We start from the raw sequence: 23,199 nt of genomic DNA on the forward strand, positions 1-23,199 counted from the left end.
CAAGCCTTTGTGTCAGTTAAGGATATTTTAAAACTTAAAAACTGTTGTAAACTTTTATTTTTCTTTAGAATATTAAAATTTTTTAAAACTGTAGTGAAGTATAAACTTTTATTTTACTTTTCAAGTATTACTAAGAGGGTAGTTTGTGTATACAACTAAAGTTTATACATGTATATTTACAACTTTTTAACGCATGCGCAAAAATAGTTTGCTTCAGAAGAAGTTATTTGTGAGTAGCACTTCTTACTCATTTTTAATCGGCTTTTATTCAACAACTATTCGATATAGTAACGCGATTGTTAGCTTCTTATGAAACATAGTTAATCTTTATTACTGTCACGATAAAAATTATGATTATTAAGAATAGTGGGCTTTTGGAAGACATAAATTATAATTTAAAATTAACTAAATGGATACTTAAGCCTCTCGGGGTTTGGTCGTTTGTCATAATAGATTGTAGTTTAACTAGTAAATTATCGTCAGTTTTAATTATTTTTGTAAATTTATTCATAATGTTCATAACTTTTATGCCATGCTGTGTACATATGATCTTCAGAGAAACTGATCCGGCTGTGAAAATTATTTTAATGGGGCCTTTTGGTTTTTGTCTTACCAATTGCTGTAAATATTACTTCATAATGTATCGTTCTAATATTATAACAAATTGTTTAAATCATCTCAAAGCTGATTGGGCTAGAGTAAAAACAGAGGAAGATCGACAAAAAATGATCGAAAGTGTTAATGTTGGTCGTAACATCACTAAACTATGTGCAATTTTTATGTTTTCTGGCGGTGTTTCATACCACACATTTATGCCCATGTGGAAAGGTACTACATTAAATGAACTTAATGAAACAATTCGACCGCTTGTTTACCCAGGAAATGAAATTTTTTTCAACTGTCAAAAAACTCCAATCTACGAATTCATTTTTTTTCTTCATTTCACATGCGGTATGGTAATGCAAACCATTACAACAGGAGCTTGCCATTTAGCTGCTATATTTGCTACTCACGTCTGTGGACAAGTTGACATACTCAAATCACAATTACAAAATTTGCTAAAGAAAGAGAATTCAAAAACAAATGATACTATTGATAATCGAATTGCATCTATAATACAAAGCCATGTTAGAATTTTAGAGTTAATTTCTTCAATATTTTCATATCTTTTTTTCATTTATTCGATATTTTTTTTACTAATAAAATTTTTGAATAATTTTTAGTTTCTCAAAAAGTATTGAAAGAATGTTACGTGAAGTTTGTCTTGTTGAAGTTGGAGCATCAACTATGATTATCTGTTTATTGGAATATTACTGCATGACAGTAAGATTAAAAATGCTTTATTCACAATTATTGATGATGAATATAATATTTATAGTTTTTAATTATAATAACAACCTGTCTTTGATTATTGACAAAAACAGTACCCTTGTGAAAAAATTTACTAGATTGAAAAGAAAAAATCTTGAACCAAAAGAACCATTCAGAAGAGTTTCATTATCTTGAGCTAAGCTGAAAAAATTCTTGCTTCAAAAAAATGAAATTCTTCAAAATAATCTCTTTGGTTCAAAGTTTTTTCTTTTGAGCAAAACAATACAAAAGTATCGGTAATAATCTTGCAATAATTTGCATATCAACACACAATAAATATGAATTAAAACTAATATCTGAGCTTTCACTTTAATTTAAAAGTTTAAATTTTACTATTATTTGCGAAGAAATTGACACCAAAATTTAAACTCAAAAGTTTACTGCAGATATGAAGGAGCATTTTTATTGTCAAGCATTTAGTTTAAAAATAAAATGATAATTCTTTTATTTTTTTTATCTAACGTACAACTATTTAGCACTGAATATCTTTATAGGAATGGAGCAATAGTGAAACAATAAATATTTTGACATATTTAATGTTACTGACAGCATTAACCTTCAATATATTCATATTTTGTTACATTGGAGAGATTCTAAACCAACAGGTAATCTAAACTCGTATGAACAATAATTGAAATGAAGTCATTCTCAGAATTATTTCTATGAACATGCACTAAACATTCTTTTACAATCGCATTGAATGATATTAATTTTTCCAACCATATTATATTAGTTTTTGATCAAAAAATTTCATAATTATACTCTTAACAGTGTTCTTCAATCGGAGAATCCACTTATATGATAAATTGGTATAAAATACCTAGGAACAAAGGTAAGTATTTGATGCTCACGATTGCCTCGTCAAAGAATCAACGTCAATTAACTGCTGGTGGTATGCTTGACCTATCGCTCCGCAGTTTTGGCAATGTAAGCAGCATTTATTAATATATAGTTCAATTCATTTCAATTTTTTGTCTCTTGTCTACCCGCAAAATTTTTCTCTTCAGCCGGCTTATTTTATAGCATTTAATATCATTAACAAATTTTTAAAAAATAAATTTTTTTTAATTTTATAATTTATCTCTTGTTTCAGATTATCAAAACTTCAGTAGCGTACTTAAATATGCTTAGAACTGTAACTGAGTAAAATAATAAATGATTGAACATATTATTAAAACTACATGGAAAATAGTTATAGAAAAAGTGATTTTTCTATACATGAAATTAAATGGACATTTCTTAGAATCAACGAAAAACGTTTTTAAAAATGTCATTTGGCGCAATATAAACAACTTTTATAGTAAAATATTTGTAAATATAAATACAAATATAAATAATGCTGTGAAGCGGGAAAGAATAGGAGTTACGGTAATTATTACGTGAAGCGTTCCACATTCACGTAACAGGATATTGGTAGGAAAGGATTGAGAAAGGAATGTAGAGAGGATCATCTTAATGTGAGTTTATAGAATATGCGAGAAAAAATTATTAAATAGCTCGGACTGGGATTCGAACCCAGAACCTTCCGAAGACATGTCGGCTACTCTACCATTTGAGCTATTCGGTCTATACTAAATTTCTTTTCGCTTGTTCTATAAACATTAAGCCACACCGTCCATCTTACGACAAGCATTTTTACAAATATAAATAATGCTGTGAAGCGGAAAAGAATAGGAGTTACGGTAATTATTACGTGAAGCGTTCCACATTCACGTAACAGGATATTGGTAAGAAAGGATTGAGAAAGGAATGTGGAGAGGATCATCTTAATGTGAGTTTATAGAATATGCGAGAAAAAACGCTTTACTCAATTTTTTAATTTCGATAGACACAAAAAAATTAATACCATAAACTCAGTAAAAGGCCAAAAAAAGTAAGACAAGTTGAAAAACTTATATGATAATATTTTCTGAAAGTGGCCCATTTTGCCCCACATTTTCAATAAACAGAACAAATTAATGTCAAATACTTGGCAAAGGACTAAAAAAAACGTAAAATCAGAGAAAAACATTAAGGATTTCAACATTTTTGTCTTAATAGGTCCGTTTTGCCCCCTCCCCCTTCTTTTACTTAATGATTAATTAACTTTAGATTTTTCATTGAATGGCCAAGACTAAGTTATTCAGTCTTGACCCAAACCTAGCACACCATTAAATAGCCAGAGCTAGATGAGCCAGTCTTGGTTCAAGTCTGGTTCACCAAAGGAACGGCCGAGACTGAGTTGTTCAGTCTTGGCGCAAGCTTGGCCCCGTCGTTCAATTCTGGGGACTCCTACACAGAAAAAAAGGTTCACTTGAGCCAAGAAAATATTTTTCTTCCTAATTATTTTCTTAAGCGAAAAAAAAAATTTTTTTTTAACACAAGAAATTTCACTTATTCCAACAAAATTCATTGTCTTGCTTTAAGAAATACGTATCTTGATCCAAGAAAATTTATTTAAGTCAAGAAAATCTTGTTTTTTTAAGAAAATTCGGCCTCTTGCTCCAAAAAATTTAGTTCTTGATAGAAGTAAATTTTCTAGTCTTGAGAAAATTTCTCTCTTACTTCAAAAAATGAAATATAAAGATAGAAGTAAATTTTCATTTACATTTTTATTGATTAACATTTCAAATGGGAAGATCAAATAATATTTCATCATTTGTTTCCATTTAATATGTATAATTGCACGCTAAAATGATATAAAATGGGTATCAAATATTCAAGAGAAAAATTTTCTCAAGGTGAGAAAATTTTTTTCTCAGCTGAAGTAAGTGGCGCTGCTTCTCTAAAGTATCTAAAAATCTTGATCAAATACAAAAACTTATTGTAACAAGTATTTATGATAATTTGAATTAAGAACAAATGACTTCCACCAAGAATAGAATTTCAAGAAAAATTTTTACTTCGGCCAACACAACTTCGGCCTTCCTTCAGGCACCCGAAAATTTTCTTGAGCCAAGAATTTTGTTCTCCAGTCAAGAAATTTTTCTTTCTGTGTACATGAGTTAATTCATATTATTTTACTTTTTTATTTTTAATTTTTAATTTTTTATGTCATGCATAATTTAATTGTAGTTAATAAAAATTTATGAAGAGGCTAATGTTGACGGACTTGAGGGTTCAAAATCGGACCTCTTGGTGAATGTTCGGATCTGTGGGTTCAAAATCGGAGCTATGGGACTACAGAGCTCTCAGTCGGATCTATTTCGGACTAAAGGGTTCTATATAGGCTCTAAATTTCGACTCGGGTTCTTCTCAAACTCAGCATACTTTATATATCAATAAAGACTAAGGTTAAGTTTGAAGATGAGCTTAATCGGACGAGTAGTTTGGAAATGACAGGATTTTGAAATTTAAAAAATCGTAAAAATTGATGTTTTTACCACTTCAACTTGGTGTAATTACTGAACTAAGCAAGATGTTGAAATTTAGTAAGTTGCATCGTAAAGCTCTTTTATTAAGTTTGTCACAGTACATTTTGATAAACTCGTGCTCGTGAAGAAACCTTATGTACCGGCCTTCGTCAGTATCATTTTTTAGGCACTGGGTAGCACTGAGTCCGAGTTGGTAGTCTTGGTTCTCGGAGTGGGGAGCTCGGAACCCTGCTCCAGTCAGTTGAGCTGGTCGTTAGTCAGTCGATCTTCGATTGACTAAGTCTGCGAGCTAACTGTTAGCATCCAAAAATTATTCAGTTGTATGTAAGCCAACTATAGTGAAGACCAGTCCAATTTCTCTTTTGGAATCGATCGATAAAGCCGTTTAAAAGTTATTCCAAAAAAACCACATTTAAAAGAATTTTTTTTGTAGTTTTTTTGAGATTTCTCAAAATCTACCGGTTTGAATCAGTCCAAAGCGTATTCACAAACTAAGTTTGGTCAAGCTTCTTCGAATGGTGCCCACCGCGATGAAATCGGTCAAGCCGTTCAAAAGTTATGAGAGGTTTACTACGGCCACACACACATACACACATAAATACAGACATACGGACATCATCGCGGTAACATTCGGGGAAGTTTTTTCATTGAAAATTTAATTTTCTAAAAACGGGGAGAAACCAATAACTTCCCAACTTTTGAAAATTTTCAATTTTATTAGCGGGTAGTTAAAAATTTGAAAATGTTAATTTTTCACCTAGTTATGGCCCAAAATGTGGTTGACCCCACTTGTAAATAATTACCAGTTAATTTTATTATGAGCGTGGATTAATCAACGATATTCAAAAATATTTTTTCGGCTTCAATTCTCTACAAAAACAAGCCTTGTTCATGCCTGTGAAGCAATGTCCATTTAATAATAATTTACAAAATTGCAAATTAAATTCTATGATATTTAAAAAGAAAATAAAAATCTTTTAATCGCTGCATCGAAATATTGATAAGATATATAAATTATATTTTAAAAGTTTTGACAGAGTTTAAATCTAAGTCAATAATTCGATAACAAGTGATTTTAATCATTTTCATTCCAAATTAGTGTCAAAATGATTACATCACAACAGTTCGTAACAAATTTAAATATGCAGCTGCACTTTTAAGAATCTGAAAGAAAAAAAAATTCAAAATATAAGTGAGCTTAAGACTAAATAGAAGTATTTTACCGACGAAGCAAGTAAATAAATTCCATGTTTACCCCACAAAAACTATTATAAGATAACTCAGCCATTCTTCCAGCTGTTATACTATTAGGATAGTTAGCTATTGCCAAAAGTAATATTAAATCTCTTGCTTTCCTTCCTGATAATTCATACCAATTGATCATATAAGCTGTTAATCCCACTTTGAGACCCTAAAAATTATAAAAATTTCATCATATTCATTAATGTGTTATGAAAGTAGTACTGTTGGTTTTCGTTGCTCTGAAAATTTTTTTATTACTTATTATAATTATATCATAATAATCGAACTAAATTATAAATTAATCATAAAAAAACCAATTACTTGTTGAGTTAGCATTTCACCAATATAACAAAGAATGAAAATATTAAACGTAAACGACACCAGAAGAACACAATACGTGACGGTAGCTATTGTTTCCGCTCTTTCGAACTCCTAAAAATCAAAACTGTAAGATCTAGTCATATTATATTTTTGTTTTAACAACAATACTTACTGTCATAAAGTAGTAACCAAGAAAACATATATTCATCGTACAGCCAATAAATTCGATAAGGCATACTTCATTTAAAATTTTTTCAGTGCGAACTATAAAACTGATAATTATTAATATTAATGTTTATAAATAAAAGATTTTTTTGTTTATTCTATTAAATGTATTACTCAATTCGTCTTCATATTATGACTTTTACAGATGTTAAATCTTTTTATCTACTTATAACTAAAATTATTTATGAAATGCTTTTACTTTGAATTTTTGACATGTAATTTAACTCTAACAGCCAAAATTATCTCTTTTTTCATATAATTTTTTCATGTAATTTTAAATTAATGGTATTTTTAGACGATATAAATTAGAACTTCATGAATGTATTTATAAATCAGCGGACATCCAATTTAAGTTCAACACACGTGAAAAATTTTTTTTATCTGGCCTGATATGCTCAAATAGGGCATAATTATTTGTTTATTCTCGTGTATCGATTGATATATGGCCATGAGTTAACCAAAACCGGCCATATAGAACTATGTTATTAAAAAAATTAACTTGATTCAAGAGAACAATTTTTGAACCAAGAAAATCATTTTGAAGAGCTTCATCGTCTTAATTTACGTGAAAAAAATCTTGATCTTAGAAATTTTCTTTGATTCAAGAATTTTTGGTCTTAATTAAAGACAATCAAGAGCTCTCAAAAATAATTTTTTTTAGTTCAAAACTTTTTCTCTTGAATGAAGTTAATTTTTTTTCGTGTATAGTAGAGTATCATACAATTACTTGAATGCCCGAAGATGAAGTTGTACAATTTGAGCTATTCGACTTTCCAAAATGTCAGTCATTTTTTCATTTGTCCCGTCAATCAAATTTTCCAGTCGCGACATGACAATTTTAAGTTGTCCGCATGCATGGAGAACGAAGACTGCAGCTAAACTGCATGTTCCGATTGTTATGCTATATAGTACAAAACCTGAAAACCACTGAATGGTAAAGACAATTTCATAAGACGGAGTTTTTTGAGCTGCAAAGAGAGGATCGTAAACTTGGTACGTCAATGGGCGAATAGTTATGTTGTCAGGAGTCACAAAAGAACCAGCTGTCAGCGGCATTATCGTGTGATAAAAGAATCCTCCTCCGTACATAAATGTTGCTGATAGATTAGCAATGAAACGACCTTCTTTAGCATTTGTGAGCATTACATCTCGTTCAGTCGATAATTGAACTCGGCGCCAGTCTATTTGAATATGTTTCAAGCATTCACGAATTTTTTCTTTTCTCATAACTAAAAAACAATATTTACTGATGGCCATAAGGCAAAAACTTAAAGGGCCAATCATTTTCATTTTCATCCGTGGATCTTTTTCATTGAGGAAAGTATGTAGACTACATGGTATTAAGAGGAAACATATTAAACAAAAACTAACGATCACTAAAATTTCAGACAGAATCTTTTCGCAAGTACCCGAACTTGTTGGCCAAATTCCAATAGGTGTTAAAAACCAACGGATAAGCTCTATACTATATTTTATATCACTTTTAGATTGTTCTGTTAAGTCAGGAATAGGACCGATAATTTCTATTTCATTCCTCATGATTGTTATTACTTGAAAATATAAAACAGACTAATATAATATTATGTTTAATTACGAAAAGTTGCTGTTACAGCGCATGCGTTCTTGATGAATTAATTCTATTAATATTTGAAATGAAGTGGATAAAAAGTTGTCGCAAAAACATTAAAAGTTTTACCAAGAATAATCCACAAAAACTGTTAGTCTTTATTGATTTATAAGTTATTTTTATAGTTTCTTTAATGTCTAATAAAAGAAATTTATAAAAAAACATTCATTGTGTAATGAAGCTGTGAGGACGAATTTTTATTATAAAGAGAATAAATTCTGTCGTACTGCTTTTCGTGATTAAAGTTTGGAACTCGAAAGACGTTGATATAGATTATTGTTTTATATTGAATGTTAAAAAAAATAAGTCTATTAAATAGAAGAAGTTTTGAAAAAAAAATTTTTTTCACAACTAAGAGATTTTGGGATTTCAATTTCTCACAAAATATTAAGGATAAAATATGGACATAATTTTTTTTTTAATTTTTATCGATCAAAACTTAGTCCTTCTTCATAAAATATATTTTAATTTTTATTCATCATGTCAGTGAACATTTGTTACTCATTTTCTATAAAATTATATTCTAATGAGACTGAGAAAAATATTATTCATTAACTTATCAGACTTGCTTATGCCATAAATGTTCGTAAGATATTAAGATAGGCCACTGACGTGCGAATTACCTGCAACATAATTTAGTTGTAAATAAAAACATGTAATAATAATAAAAGCAAAATGCAAAAAATTTTATTTATTGTTTCTTCTATACTCACCGTACCAAAAGTATTTATAGATAGATATATCAATTTTCCCGCTTTCAAAGGCTCATAATTTTGAGCTATGACAATTGATAAAATGAATCCTCGAGCTAGCTTAACAGGTAACTCATACCAATCAGTCAAATATACCACATTACTTACACCCTGGCACTAAAAAAATGTTTTTTTTTATCAAAAATTTTTTTATTTGCGCAAGAAAAAGAATAACTATTTTTTGCATGTTAATTAATTATATATTTGGAAAAAGTTGTGCAGTGTGGTAAAATTTTATTAAAATTAACCTTTTGCGTAAGCATTTCACCCATATAACAATATAAAAAAATGTTATAAACAAACGATGTTAATAGCAGAAGATATGTTACTACCCCACCTGTATCGTTTTGACTCCACCCCTTGAAAAGTATTATTTTTATGAAATAAAACTAAATTTAATTCACAATAAAATTAAAATTAATGATAGTTGTGATACATTGAAAAAATACTTACAATTAGCGTATAATATCCTAACAAACAAATATTTAAAGTACACCCAACAACCTCAACAAAACAAATTTGTTGAAATAATTTTTCAACTTTATTAATGAATCTACATAGAAATATACAAAATATTATTAGGATTCGTTTTATGTGACTTTATTATCTCAGTATTCACCTAAAATTTTTTGCTACACGCTATATTTTTCATATCATCCGTATAAAAACTGCAACTTTTAATGTTTGTAGTCAGTCAAAACAAGACTATATACTTATCTGTACCGAAAATTTGAGCGATTGTTTTGTGTTTTCTTTAGTGTTTAATGTTTTTTATTTGTCAAAATCCTTTCTGAAAAAGTCTTATTTCGACTGGCTAAATACGCATCCAAGGTTGTAGCTTCGATGCGGGTGGCATGAAAAAAAAATGATAAATTATAATAGTTTAAAATCTTACCTCAAAGTTGTCGCATGCTGTTCAATAACGGCAGAATATTTTGAGTACATATCTTTACTTTTGCTATCATTATTTCTAATATTATTTAACCATGACGTTAAAATCTCTAACTGGCCACAAGCGTGCATTATAAATACTGTAGCTAAATTGCAGGCACCATTCGTTATTGATGCCATCACAAAAGAACAGCAGCACTGAATAAAGAAAACAATTTCATAAGCTGGGCTTTCATGTTCATTAAAGATTATAAAGTGACAAGGATAAGCTAAATTTCTCATTGTAATGTTATCCTCATTTTTCATCCCTGGTGACATAAAAGGTAATATTCCGGCGTAAAATACGCTACTTGCGTACATAAATATGGCACTCAATATAGAACTATAACGGCCAAATTTTGCATAGCTTATCATTATCATTTTGTCATCATTATTACTAATCTTCTTCCAATCAGAAATTAAATGATTTATACAGTCACTGATTTGCCTTTTTTTTAAATTTAAATAATAATATTTCATAATTCCCATAACACAAAAACTTAAAACTCCAGAAACCTGAAGTCTTATCGCAGGATCTTTAATTAAAACGAATGCGAATAATATACCCGGAATTATGATAAATCCTAGTAAAAATGTACAAATAATAATCAAAAAAACAGCCATTATTTTTTCAAAGTAAGACGATTTCATTACAAATTGCCATATTCCCAGTGATTCAAGACACCATCGATTGATTTGCAATGCATAATTTTCATTAATCATTGTTGAATTTTTCATTTTATATTTCACATTCTCTCCATCAACGATATTTTTAAGTAAATTTTTCTTTGCTGGAAGATTCTCATTCAACTAACTCTTCTTCTTTCGATAACATTGAAGAATACTACTTACGCTTGCGCAGTGAATTTGAAGTTTTATTTTAAAATTACTAATAGTTTTAATACTAGCCATTAATAGTCATTTAATGGCCATTAAATAAAATTACTTTCCTACAGTTATAACAAAGAAATCAATTAACAGTTATTTTTTTCTCTCAATCATCTCATATCAATAGGCAGAAAGAAAAACTTACTCTCAGTAATTGTTTTTAAAAAGTACGTATTATACTTTTTTTATCAAGTTTTATGAACCTATTTTTATATGTACTTATTATATCGCAAGGACGTTTTTATCATTTTCTATCAAGTACTAAAAATAATTTTTCGAAAATTTCTAAAATTATTCTTTTTTTTTTCAAATAAAAAAATGGAATTTAATAAATCATTTAAGTGTTATAAATGCTACTCTTCAATACATAAGAAGTTTCTTTAATTTTTGTCAAAATTAATTAAATAATTGGAGATTTAATGAATTATGATCCAAATATTAATGGTTAATTTCAACAACCAAATATCAATGAAATTTTAACAAGTTTTTATTTTAACGAATTAAATATAATTATTAATACATTTAATTTACACAGAAAAATTTTACTTTTTCAGCAAAATGATTCTGCGATTAATATTCTATTCTAGCATACGTTAAATTTAATAAAAATATATTCATGTCATTAGAATAAAATTTTTATTTCACTCCATGAATGTACGAAGAAGATTCAAATATGTAACAGATGTTCGAATCACCTTAAAAATATAAATTATTTAAGTAATAGCATTTGGAAATTGGAAATAAGTTAAAAAGTATACCTACCGTGCAAAAACCATTTAACGAAAGATTAAAAATCTTTCCTGCAGTTATTGTGATTGGATTTTGTGCCGTTGCGATTGTTAAAGTCAATCCAAGTGCTTTTCTTTCAGGCAAACGATACCAATCAATCATAAAAGTTGTTTCTCCAACTTCGCTGCACTACGTTAAATTTGAAAACTTTTTATTACACAATTGCCAGTTTAAAATAATCATTATTAATCAACCTTAAAAAGGCTAATTAAATAAAATTATACTTTAGCTTTGAGAAGTTCGCCAATGTAGCAAAAAAGAAATATGTTGAAAATAAAGGATATTAAAAGTATTGTATAAGTCATTATTCCAATCGCGTCACTTTGTTCCCATTCCTTTATCAAAAAATTTTAGTTATTAGTAATAAGTATGCACGTCGTTATTAATAATTAAAATTTACTCACTAACATCAAATAATATCCTAAAAAACAAATGTTTAAAGTACACCCAATAACTTCAACAAGACAAATTTCACACAGAACATTTTCAGTACTAGCAATAAATCTTTTCGAACCAAAAATTTCATGTTACATTATTCTTGAAGGTAAGTCTTAATTTAAAGAGTAATTTATAAATACCTAAGAGTTTTTGTATGTTGCTCAATAATTTCTGAAAATCTTCCATTGATTCCGAGGGGGTTTTCATTACCATCCACCAGATTATTTAACCAAGCAATAAGAATATCTAATTGTCCACATGCGTGCATCACAAAAACCACCGCAAGGCTGCACGCTGCACTTGTAACCGAATGCATTACAAATGCACAGCAGCAGTGCAAAGAATAAACTATTTCATAAGCTGGACTTTGTTGTGGATCGAAAATCAAAAAATAACTTGGGTATGCAATTGGCCTAATAGTGAGATTATTTTCATTTTTAACACTTGGAGATACGTGCGGAAGAATACCTGCGTAAAATAAACCTCCACCGTACATGAAAATAGCACAAATTATCGAACCAAAACGTCCTAGCTGAGCATAATTCAGCATAATTTCACGATTACTTAATGAATTTACTTGCACCCAATCTGAAATCAAGTGCTGAATGCAATTTGCAATATTTTTACGCCCCGACACTAGTGAATAATATTTCATTATTGCCATAACACAAAAACTTAATGCTCCGGTTAGTTTTATTCTTATTGCAGGATTTTTTATTTTCACATAAGTAAAAAGACTTCCAGGAACAATTATAAATATTAATAGCAATGAACATATAATTATTATTAAGTATTGAATTATTTTTTTGAGTAAATTTGATTTTGATGACAATGGCCAAATACCAAGGGGAGAAAGAAGCCATCGATTTACTTGAATTGCATATTCTATGTCTTCTTCCACAGAATTATTACTTTGCTCAAAAGCTTTTGAGTTCGCTAATGCTTTTTGCTTCATATTCAACGTTCGGTCTCTACTTTTAGAAATGAAGATATAATACTTGAACAGTTAAAAGGTTTCAAATGCTGAAAATATACTGTAATACGCTTGCGTACACAAATTATTAACTTATTAATTTAATTGAATGAAAATATCAACTTATAAACATTATAAGTTTATAATAGGCTCTACTTAAATTGAACATCGTATGTATATGAATAAAAAAGTTGATTAAATTACAAAATTACATAATTCAAGCACAATTATGGTAATTTCTTTATATGAGATCAGAGGTGAATAACCGGGTGAGTTGTATGCTGTAGTATCGAAAGTATAATATTAGAAATAATAGTATTTATCAGAGATTTAACCATAAATAAGAATTAGTCATTAAATGATAAAATATACGCCTAAGCATAAACATTTTGACGGAATAAAAAAATTGTTGGAAAATAATTTGACGGCCAAGTGCACTTTTATTAATTACCAATTATTTTCGTGAAGAATGATTTTATTCGAAATAATGAGAGTTAAGAAAAAAAAATTAAATAGAGCAACTGACTGGCTTATAAGTGTTGATACACATAACAGGTGTTTATCAAAAATCGAAGTATTGTATTTTCCGTCATAAAATCTAGAAAATTAATAAAAAGTACATTTCTGTAAAAGATATGATGATTCTTATTATTTTTGTTAAAGAACATATTTTTTATTATATAATAATACGTATCATATATATGAAATGAAAATTCAGTTTTATTTATATATTATTAAAAAATACTGAAATCTTTCTAATATTTGTGACTATTTGGCTGAAAAACTATCGAGTCTTTAGACAACAGCTCTGATGAAATTCAAGTATGCTGCCGAAGTTTTGACAACCTGTTATTTAAAATTTTATTAGGCTGCTGTTGATTGTGTTAGTAAGTAATTGTAATTAATATAAACTAAAAAAAAAATCTTACACCAGCGAATCCTGCAAGAGATAAGTCACTGACTTTACCGGTAGACAAGGTCACTGGTTGACTTGTTCTTATCACTATGAGCATTAAATCATACGCAAAACTTTTCGGTAAAGAGTACCAGTGTGCTGCGTAGGCTCGCTCACCAACTCTAATGCTCTTTAAACACAAAAATAATATAAGTAGCTGAAATTTTTAGATGCAATTGTTATTTAAAATTTTCATAAATACTTGTTCTTTTAAACGCTCTCCAACAAAAGAAATAATAAAACAATTAACGAAAATAGATGTCATCAATATAACATATGTTACCAAACCTAATAATTGACCATCTTCCCAATCCTGAAATGATTTTTAAATTTTATTTATCAACGATAATTATAGATCCGAACTTAAAATAGTTTTTTTTCTTTCTTTATTAATTTTGTACATACTATAATAACACCATACTCCAAAAAACAAATTATTATCGTACATCCAACCATTTCACAGAGAAACACAACATTAAGCGAACTTTCAAGTACTCCTGCAAATCTAAAAGAAATTTCTTTTTGCATTCAAAAATTGTCCCTTATAAATTATTATTTTAAAAATACTTACTCAATAGCTCGATTATGATTCTCAACAATCCAAGAAAGCTCTTTCTTCAAAGCAACATTTGTACTATTTTTTGAAAACTCATCTAAATGTCGGCAAACTACTTCAAAGAGACAGCATCCATGCGTGATGTAAGTAGTTATAAGACTATATATACCACAATTTGTTGATAAAATCATCGTACTGATAATAATGTGCGTTACGAATAGCATTTCATAACCAGGAGAATCTTCAGGAACAAAAAATACGTAGTCAGTAGGATACGGTAATGGTATTTGAGTGCTGTTGTCTTCTTTAACGATTCTTTCAGCTGACAATGGTAAGAAAATATGATACGGCAAAGCACCTCCATATGACAAACTTAAATATGCTATTGTAAAGAATCTACCGATTTTAGCATTCTTAACCATGATTAATCTGTCTTCTTCACACAATACATTTTTCCAGTTATTGTCCATCTGAATCAAGCAATTTCTCAGTTTTTTTTTATGGATGATCATGGTCCAAAATTTAATCAAAGCTATTGAATTGAATATTTGGGCGGCTATTATCTTCATCAATTTTTTAAGATCTTCAGCATCGAAAAACGTCCAAATGAAGTGCGGTACTAGCAGAAACAACATTAAGCCAAAAACTATAATTATTTGAATTTTCACAAGAAATTTACTTAAACTTGTATCTGATCCGTGTAATGGATAAATACCAAGTGGCGTTAAAAGAGTTCGAGGTACTTTTACTGCGTAATTTGAATCAGACTTATAATTCAAATTCTGATATTTCAAAGTTTTACTTTGAGAATCGCTATTATTTTTATTTTCCATCGAAATCGAAATAGATTCCATTTATATCTTTGACGTTAATTTAGAATACTTTTTAAGAAAACAGAAGCTTCACTACAAATAGACTGTCAAGCCTATCAAGACTGGTAGAGAAAAATAAGTCGATTCAAAGTACGCATGTACGTTTGAACTTAACATAATTTATTATTCAAATATAATTTAGTTTGAATTATAGGATTGTACATTTCAATTTGGTAATAACTAATAATTTACATGGGTCATCAAACTTACTCAATTTTCCATGAAATACAAAAGACAAATTATGTTTATTTTTATACGATAATCAAAGAGACCGTTTAAATCGAGTTTTATTTTTGAAAAAGGTAAAACTGAAAGAGCAGTCATTGTTTATAGTGAAGGTAATGAAATTAAAATCATTTTATCTTGATCATTTATGTAAATTTTGGCAATATTTATTCAAATAGATAAAACTGATGATAAAATATTGTTATCAATTATAAATTTTTTTATATTCTTTTTTTTTTTTATGGAAACAATTCTATAAAAGATAACATTAACTTGAAAAAATATTCAGGAACGATGATAAAATATCAATTTACTCGAGTTTATGTCGTGATTTAAAATAAAAAATATATTTATAAAGTGACCATCACATTGATAATGTGATTTTTTTAATCACCTATCTCTGATTGTCATTATAGTTAAATCATATAGTCGTGCCATTAACTGTGATTGAATCAGTTGAACTCAAAATTTGTACTTATTAATTTTGTAATAATGAGTTCTAGTAATAATGAAGAAAGTGAGTTAGTTAATAAATAAATAAATCAACATATATCTTGCTGGATAATCTATCTTTTTACAATAATTTCAATAAAACTTATTGTCATTCATTATTTATTGTGATAATATACATTCTGATGCAGATATAAAATGGAAACTTCAAGAAGGAACACTGACTATGTTTATTGCAGAAGTGGTTGGAACAGGAATTTTAGTTTTCATCGGATGTATGGGGTGCATCGGCACAATGGGCCCTCATCCACCTCCGCCGATGCAAATGGCATTTACATTTGGTTTCACTGTTAATTTGCTAATTATGGTTTGTATATAAATTTGTAAATTTTCTTTTTTAATTGGCACTTAAAACACCTGGCTGTTAATAAAAAATAGATGATCGGACATATCAGCGGAGCCCATTTAAACCCTGCTGTAACAATTGGTGCTGCCATTGTAGGATTGAAAACTATTCCAACCAGTGCTGTTTATATTCTAGCACAATTCATTGGTGCCACCGCGGGATATGGTTTATTAAAAGTATAAACTATTTTTTCATAGCTAAATAATTTTTTTTCAATTTTTGAAAAAATTAAAAAGTTACTTTCAACTGTAGTAGAAACATTTAGAAAAAAAATTGAAAATTCTTAGAATCACTAAATGAATTTAATTTTTTTTTTTGTCGCTGGAAATTATTTTGGACAATGAAAATTCTCCGCCACTTTTTCGGATGTCTCATTTTGTACCTCTCCACAACCTTTAACCTTCATAACTAAATTATTCCTTGTGTTACTTTTCTAAATTTTTCATGTAGTGTCTAAATTTAGTACCATAAAAAATTATGAGTGTCAACAGAGATTATAAAATAAATGTCTCCATTATATTTCTATCAAGCTCGTCACTACTTCATACACGTTATTTTATCGTCACCTATAATAGCAATACAATAGCCAGGAATTCATATTTTAATTATAAGTAATAATCATATTAATGAATACTAGCAACCTTGCAGTCACTATGTGACTGCCGTAACTTGTGAACTATAAATAAATAAAATTTTGTTTTGTTAAATAATTACTTTTGTTAAATTGCACTGTACTTTTTTAACTATTGACGTTTTTAAAGATATAAGCTCATCTCGATATTACACTAATCAAGAGCTTTCATTTGAGTACCCACACGCATTTTGATATATTTTTCATATATACATATATATAATATATATTATAATATATACATATATATAATACATATATATACATATATATATAATATATATAAAATATATAAATATATGAAAAATTGATGTGGGTACTCAAATAAAAGGTCTCAATGCGTGTAATGTCAGGGTGAGCTTATATCTTTAAAAATGTCAATAGTTCACAAGATACAAGGTCATTTCTTAATTATGTATCTAGAGATAGAGAATTTTCGAATGCAGTTTAACCTTGAAAAGACACAAACTCAAGTCAAGACTTTTCCAATGATACCAAATTTAACCATAAAAACCCATTTTAACTTATAATTACACTGGCCACAAAATTTCGCTTATTCTCTTAATAATACACTGATAAAAAAATTGACTTGACTCATGAACCAAACTCTTGAACCAAGAATTCCATTTTGAAGAAAATGATTTTTTTGATTCAAGAGAATAAATTCTTGGGCTAAGAAATTATTCTTGGTATAAGAAAATCATTTTCTTCAAAATGGAATTCTTGGGTCAAGAGTTTGGCTCTTGAGTCAAGTCAATATTTTTATCAGTGTATAGATTAAGGTGTGTCAAAATTCAATTTCCGTGAAGAACCTTTTAAAATTGGAATTTTGAGTTCTGCTTTTAACACGAGCTGTGTTTAGGCATTTTCCGAGATATTATCCGAGCTAAAATCGAATCAGTAAACTAAAACCTTTGACGTCTCACGTTTAAAATAATCTAACTCTTACGTTTAATTATTCATTATCTGCTCAGGTAGTAACACCAACACATTTATTTAATGATGGTATCGACAATTCAACCGTTCCACTATGCGTTACAGTTATTCATAAAGACCTGACAATTATTCAAGCAATTTTGATTGAAACTTTTTGTACTGGGATTATTTTATGCACGGCTTGTGCTACTTGGGATGAAAGATGTGCACATACTACTGATTCTACCGCTCTTAGATTCGGTTTCTCTGTTGCTGGTGTTTCATTTGCTGCTGTAAGTTATATGTATTGAAATAAAAATTCAAAATCCACACTTCAAACTCTTACAATACCATCAAAATAATGAATTGATAATTTATAAATTATTAGAGTCCTTATACTGGGTGCAGCATGAATCCAGCCCGAACGTTCGGTCCAGCATTTTGGAATGGAACATGGGACAACCAATGGGTAAGTTGCTACAATTAAATGTAATTATAAACAAAAAAACAAATCACATTGTTTAAAAATATTGGGGAATATTTTTGATCCCCGAGTAAAAATGAAAATATTATTTTTTACGGAAAAATAATAAATTTCGTTCGACCGCCGCACCACCGCTGCACCACCGCCGCACCATACCGCCGCACCACCGCTGCACGACCGCCGTTTGGCGGACTATTACGCCGCACGCTAAAAATTTACTCCCCCTAGCATCGCCGCACTACCGCTGCACCACCGCCGCACCAATGCTAAATCATACCTACAATTTCACAAAAAATGGTATCATAATTAATTTATCACGCAATAATTAATTAATAAATAATGCGACTAGAAATCTTTATGTAAGACCTATTGATCAACCTCCTTTTAATCGAATGCCTAATATTAAAAAAAAAAATTTTTTTTAAATCAGGCCAAAGCATCGCGAAATTATTGATTTTTTTAGTCGTATTGTTGATGTAGATTTTTAATTTCGTCCTCGGGTTGCACAGAAGCGGTACGCCTATCGAAATACTCTAAAAGAATTTTAAAAATTGAACTGTGATGGGATTCGAACCTGGATCGTCTGCATGGAAGTCTCGAACATTGCCAACTGCACTGCAAGCCATACTTAACTTAAAAAATTTAGTTAAGCTATTTGAATGATCAACGAATATATTATTTCAATGTATATACCATCAAACAGTGGTATGGTGCGGCGGTGGTGCAGCGGTGGTGCGGCGGTCGAACGAAATTTATTATTTTTTCGTAAAAATTAATAATTTTATTTTTACCCGGGCGCGTCACAGCTGTGGTGCGGCGGTGGTGCAGCGGTGGTGCGGCGAATAGAAATTTATTTACTTGTCACGGCGCTGGTGCGGCGGTAGTGCGGCGAATAGATAAATTCTTTACTTGTCACGGCGGTGGTGCGGCGGTGATACGGCACTTATAAAATAACCAAAATTGTCACGGCTGTAGTGCAGCGGTGGTGTGGCGCTTAAAAAACCGTGCAGCGGTGTTGCGGCGGTGGTGCGGCGGAATTCTGTTTTTACTCGGGTCAATATGATTGAAAGATTATTTTTCGTAATTTTTTGACATTATTTTTGAACAGGTGTATTGGGTTGGTCCAACTCTTGGTGCACTGTTGGGTACATACGTTTATCAAATCTTCTTCAATGAGCCAAAAAAGAAGAGATACACAAATCATATCGAGTTAGTTGAAGTTCAGAGTGATCAAAAAGAAGATGTTAAAGAAACATAAAACTATAAAACAATAAAAATTAACAGTAGCTGCCATTTATAGAGACTTATAAAATTCTAGAAATCTGTTCAATATGCATAAAATATTTTGTGAGCTTGAATGAATTAGTGGAATCTAGAATTCTACTGCCATCATTTGCAATATAAGGTTTTATTTCTGAATTCTATTTTCACTAATATTTTTTGTACTATCAATAAATTTTTTTTTGGTGTGTATATATTTCTATACTTTTATTTACTAATTGCTTTAAATGTTTTTATATCACCTGCAATAATAATATCACTTTTTCAGAAAAATTTATAAAAATATATGACAAATTTTGAGCAATTCTGAGCAATTCTCTGCACTGAAAAAAAAAAAAAAAAAAAAAAAAAAAAAAAAAAACTTTATTCAACAGAAATATTCTTAATTCAAGAAACATATTTTGAAGAGAAGATATTGTTTTAATTCAAGAATTTCTTGTTTTGAAACTCGTTTTTTAAGCTTAAAAAATTCTAGAACTTCAATCAAAAGTATATAATCTTCAATCAATGCAATCAAATTTTTAATCCATGAGTTATGTTTTTGATCCAAGAGTCAATTTCTTAAACTGAGAGAATTGAATATCTCGAAATAAGAGTGAAATTTTAGAGAATATCACTGCAAATCCTAGTGTGTAAAAATAAGTGTGTTTCTAAGATGTCAAAACGTTCAAATACTTATTAAGGTAGTTGTAGCGTGATAGGCATTTCAACAGAAAATTATGAAATTTTTTTTATTGAAAGATAAATATATTAATAATTCACTACCAAAATTTCAGATCAATTGACCGCACCGTTTTTGAGTAATTAATTTTCGAAATTGTATCTTTTACACGTAGAGGTATAGAGAGATGGTAAAGTTAGTATGAAATCTTCCGTACCACTCGAGTGGGCCAAAGATTTCATACTAACTTTATCATCTCTCTATACCGCTACGTGTAAAAGATGCAATTTCAAAAATTAATTACTCAAAAACGGTGCGGTCAATTGATCTGAAATTTTGGTAGTGAATTATTAATATATTTATCTTTCAATAAAAAAAATTTCATAATTTTCTGTTGAAATGCCTATCACGCTACAACTACCTTAAACGCGTCTGAGCGTGCAAATGAAATGATGTGCGTTAAAATAACACATTTAAAAGGTTTGGTGTGGAATGCCTCACATATAAATGAAAATAATAAACATAAAACTCCTGGTGTTGCAATAGGGTTTTGTCCTGTTGCTCCCACAGGATTCTACGTTTTGTTGCAGCAGTTATTTATTTTTTTTCCGAGAAGTTATGCAAAATTTACACTTTTAGGAATTTTTCTCCAAGTTTCATAAACTGTTTAAAAGAATTGTTCAGTAAAGGAAATATTTAAGTTAAAATTAAAGTCTAAATTTTAAAGTTCAATTTTATGTGTCCAGCGAATCAGCTAGAAATTGATATTAAATTAGTTATATTTAACTCAAAACTGGATAACTCAGTTCAATATTTTTATTTTTAGAGTATCATCAACAATTATAGTTCTTGAAGTTGATTTGAATTTATCGTGAAAAAAACATTTTAGACCTCCTCTGAAAAAGCTAAGGACTTCCTTGACACTCACTTGAACTACGATAGATAGTTGCTAATATCAAAAAATTACCTAAAATAGATACTGAAGTATAAAGTATGTATACTGAAGTATGTTTTACCGCACATAGGTATTATTTATTCATACATACACGCATATACATATATTTATAGAAAGATAGAGAGGAACAAAATGAAAGAGACAGAACTACATCCAAGCTGAACTACATTAAACTGGTAGTATAATCTTGACCTTGAACTCAGAAAGACAAACATGTATTACCTTGGATAATACTTGTTGGTTAAAAATGTAATCATATTCCATAACATTCAAAACTAAAAAACAAATAAAATGATAATATGAAACAAATAAATTTTTAGCTATGAGTATATATTTATTATTTTAGTAAATTTTTTGTGGAATAATAATTTATTCAGAATATGTTTTGTAAATAAATTAGATAATGTATTTAAATAGAAAAAAAAATGTACTCATTTGATAAAATTTAAAAATATTTTCATAAATTTATTTGTAATCACAAATAATTAGAAAAAAAAAATAAAGGTGAATTCTTCTATGTTCTATACAAACATGAAATCTAAAATGAGGCTGTAGAAATATTTTTGTTTTTTACTGAAGCTATAAATATTGATAATCACAATTGTTAGATAAAAATTTATATTATAGATAAATTCAAGCGTACATATAATTACAAAATGTACGACCCTCATACGTAAATAAATCTTAATGGCCAAATGGTCAAATAGCAAGAACCAAAAAAATATAATAAATGACAATATGTGAAATAAGACGGGTTTTATTAAATATAGTTCAGTATTAAAAAAAGATAAAAATTAAAACGAAAAGTAATCGTATTCATGATTATATCTGTTTTAAAATAAATAAAAATATCAAGTTTTATGTTATTTTATGTTACCTTCATCAAAAAGCCACTAAAACTCATAAAAATTGTAAATAATAAAAATTTTTTAACGGGTTGGTTTGTATATTTCTATGCTCCATCCTTCCAAACTGAGACGCAATTCCCTTTATCGATTTAACCTGGTTGCACCGGGCCATAGAACATTCGAGACTTCAAAATAAAACTCTGGAAACCATTTGACGCAGTTGTAAAATTTTTTCATTTGTATTTATGGGCGAAACATAATATTCTTTAGTTTTGAGAATCAATTTATTTAAGAATTCATTCAGTAAAAATATTATTAATATCCAATCGTTTATTAATTATTTTATTTTTCACTTTAGTCATAAAAAAAATCAATAGGTAATGCATTATAAATAATAATTTAAAAATAATAACAATACTGCTACTCCATTTCACAACACAGTAACTAAAAATTAAACATTAAATTTTTTTCAGTATTGCTGCAATTTTAAGTACTTTAAGTCCACAACTTAGTGTTTTTTTTTCTTCAGTTTTTTTCATTAATATGTATTTTATTTACAAATCAAGTTTTCTATTAATCTGGAGTGAACTTTTTTTAATTTATAACTTAGAAACATTTTACTTCTCAAAACCTTGATAAATTTTTTATTTTGACAATTGAATGATAAAAATTATCTACTCATTAAAATTAAAATATAATATCTTGAATTTAGATTTATAAGAAATTAATGAATAATCTTAAATGTTAATCATTTTTTCGTATAATTTAACTTACAGTTGTTGCTATGGATTCAAGGTTTATTAATAATATGTCATAAATATATAAATGAGTAATAGTAAGCTATAGAATTTATTATTACTGACAATAAATTTATTTTGAATGGCTCCATTATTTATTTAATCGTGTCATTTTAGCAAAGATAAATAAATTTATTTTAAAAATGATAAAAAATGTGATTAAACAAAAATAAGACAGTTTGTTTACTATTTTGGCGAATAAAAATACGTTGCATAACTGCGTATATAGTTTGCCGGTTCCTTTTATTCTTTCA

At 28.7% G+C, this 23,199-nt stretch overlaps 5 protein-coding genes across 7 annotated transcripts; 2 read left to right on the forward strand and 3 right to left on the reverse strand.

Annotated features, from left to right (window-relative positions):
• Positions 1 to 90: 90 nt before the first annotated feature.
• On the forward strand, positions 91 to 2,657 carry LOC123259648 (odorant receptor 4-like). Of its 2 annotated transcripts, none has more exons than XM_044720278.1 (5): positions 91 to 1,141; positions 1,224 to 1,323; positions 1,866 to 1,976; positions 2,143 to 2,298; positions 2,465 to 2,657. In XM_044720278.1, exons 1-5 carry the CDS (start codon positions 351 to 353, stop codon positions 2,516 to 2,518), a joined length of 1,212 nt encoding a protein of 403 aa, XP_044576213.1. In that variant the 5' UTR covers positions 91 to 350; the 3' UTR covers positions 2,519 to 2,657. The 2 variants fall into 2 exon arrangements, with proteins under 2 accessions (XP_044576213.1, XP_044576214.1); XM_044720279.1 differs by having other exon boundaries at positions 1,035 to 1,127.
• Positions 2,658 to 5,802: 3,145 nt separating this feature from the next.
• On the reverse strand, positions 5,803 to 8,051 carry LOC123259646 (odorant receptor 4-like). Its single transcript, XM_044720275.1, has 5 exons — positions 7,240 to 8,051; positions 6,460 to 6,559; positions 6,288 to 6,398; positions 5,980 to 6,135; positions 5,803 to 5,888 (listed from the first exon to the last, which is right to left on the reverse strand). The coding sequence occupies exons 1-5, from the start codon at positions 8,049 to 8,051 to the stop codon at positions 5,835 to 5,837; spliced, it is 1,233 nt and encodes a 410-aa protein (XP_044576210.1). The 3' UTR covers positions 5,803 to 5,834.
• A 533-nt stretch (positions 8,052 to 8,584) lies between these two features.
• On the reverse strand, positions 8,585 to 13,312 carry LOC123259074. The gene is made up of 11 exons (XM_044719341.1): positions 12,077 to 13,312; positions 11,903 to 12,002; positions 11,723 to 11,833; positions 11,472 to 11,627; positions 11,355 to 11,404; positions 10,712 to 10,725; positions 9,787 to 10,612; positions 9,345 to 9,444; positions 9,140 to 9,250; positions 8,853 to 9,008; positions 8,585 to 8,762 (listed from the first exon to the last, which is right to left on the reverse strand). Exons 1-11 carry the CDS (start codon positions 12,889 to 12,891, stop codon positions 8,709 to 8,711), a joined length of 2,493 nt encoding a protein of 830 aa, XP_044575276.1. The 5' UTR covers positions 12,892 to 13,312; the 3' UTR covers positions 8,585 to 8,708.
• A 29-nt stretch (positions 13,313 to 13,341) lies between these two features.
• Positions 13,342 to 15,364, reverse strand: LOC123259638 (odorant receptor 13a-like). Its single transcript, XM_044720262.1, has 5 exons — positions 14,436 to 15,364; positions 14,270 to 14,369; positions 14,067 to 14,177; positions 13,839 to 13,994; positions 13,342 to 13,755 (listed from the first exon to the last, which is right to left on the reverse strand). Exons 1-5 carry the CDS (start codon positions 15,272 to 15,274, stop codon positions 13,705 to 13,707), a joined length of 1,257 nt encoding a protein of 418 aa, XP_044576197.1. The 5' UTR covers positions 15,275 to 15,364; the 3' UTR covers positions 13,342 to 13,704.
• Positions 15,365 to 15,536: 172 nt separating this feature from the next.
• Positions 15,537 to 19,859, forward strand: LOC123259655 (aquaporin AQPAe.a-like). 2 transcript variants are annotated; one of them, XM_044720290.1, is made up of 6 exons: positions 15,537 to 15,630; positions 16,159 to 16,334; positions 16,406 to 16,549; positions 17,979 to 18,212; positions 18,308 to 18,388; positions 19,512 to 19,859. In XM_044720290.1, exons 2-6 carry the CDS (start codon positions 16,194 to 16,196, stop codon positions 19,659 to 19,661), a joined length of 750 nt encoding a protein of 249 aa, XP_044576225.1. In that variant the 5' UTR covers positions 15,537 to 15,630; positions 16,159 to 16,193; the 3' UTR covers positions 19,662 to 19,859. The 2 variants fall into 2 exon arrangements, with proteins under 2 accessions (XP_044576225.1, XP_044576224.1); XM_044720289.1 differs by lacking the exon at positions 15,537 to 15,630 and adding an exon at positions 15,876 to 16,034.
• Positions 19,860 to 23,199: the final 3,340 nt, after the last annotated feature.

Source organism: Cotesia glomerata, linkage group LG2 (genome assembly GCF_020080835.1).
Source record: "Cotesia glomerata isolate CgM1 linkage group LG2, MPM_Cglom_v2.3, whole genome shotgun sequence".
Lineage (NCBI taxonomy): Eukaryota > Metazoa > Arthropoda > Insecta > Hymenoptera > Braconidae > Cotesia > Cotesia glomerata.

Bases quoted from the DNA above. Each gene is read 5' to 3' on its own strand.
- LOC123259074 (XM_044719341.1), bottom strand. From the start codon at position 12,891: ATGAAGCAAAAAGCATTAGCGAACTCAAAAGCTTTTGAGCAAAGTAAT. The intron at 12,003-12,076 runs GTATTTATAAAT...TGGTTCGAAAAG, and splicing joins CAACATACAAAAACTCTTAG to ATTTATTGCTAGTACTGAAA. The intron at 11,628-11,722 runs GTATAATTTTAT...AATTTAACGTAG, and splicing joins GCGAACTTCTCAAAGCTAAA to TGCAGCGAAGTTGGAGAAAC.
- LOC123259648 (XM_044720278.1), top strand. From the start codon at position 351: ATGATTATTAAGAATAGTGGGCTTTTGGAAGACATAAATTATAATTTA. The intron at 1,142-1,223 runs GTTAATTTCTTC...AATAATTTTTAG, and splicing joins AGCCATGTTAGAATTTTAGA to TTTCTCAAAAAGTATTGAAA. The intron at 1,977-2,142 runs GTAATCTAAACT...TACTCTTAACAG, and splicing joins GAGAGATTCTAAACCAACAG to TGTTCTTCAATCGGAGAATC.
- LOC123259646 (XM_044720275.1), bottom strand. From the start codon at position 8,051: ATGAGGAATGAAATAGAAATTATCGGTCCTATTCCTGACTTAACAGAA. The intron at 6,399-6,459 runs GTAAGTATTGTT...TTTGATTTTTAG, and splicing joins TTGGTTACTACTTTATGACA to GAGTTCGAAAGAGCGGAAAC. The intron at 6,136-6,287 runs GTAATTGGTTTT...TATAATTTTTAG, and splicing joins GTGAAATGCTAACTCAACAA to GGTCTCAAAGTGGGATTAAC.
- LOC123259638 (XM_044720262.1), bottom strand. From the start codon at position 15,274: ATGGAATCTATTTCGATTTCGATGGAAAATAAAAATAATAGCGATTCT. The intron at 14,370-14,435 runs GTAAGTATTTTT...AATTTCTTTTAG, and splicing joins AATCATAATCGAGCTATTGA to ATTTGCAGGAGTACTTGAAA. The intron at 14,178-14,269 runs GTATGTACAAAA...AAATCATTTCAG, and splicing joins TGGAGTATGGTGTTATTATA to GATTGGGAAGATGGTCAATT.
- LOC123259655 (XM_044720289.1), top strand. From the start codon at position 16,010: ATGAGTTCTAGTAATAATGAAGAAA. The intron at 16,035-16,158 runs GTGAGTTAGTTA...ATTCTGATGCAG, and splicing joins TTCTAGTAATAATGAAGAAA to ATATAAAATGGAAACTTCAA. The intron at 16,550-17,978 runs GTATAAACTATT...TTATCTGCTCAG, and splicing joins CGGGATATGGTTTATTAAAA to GTAGTAACACCAACACATTT.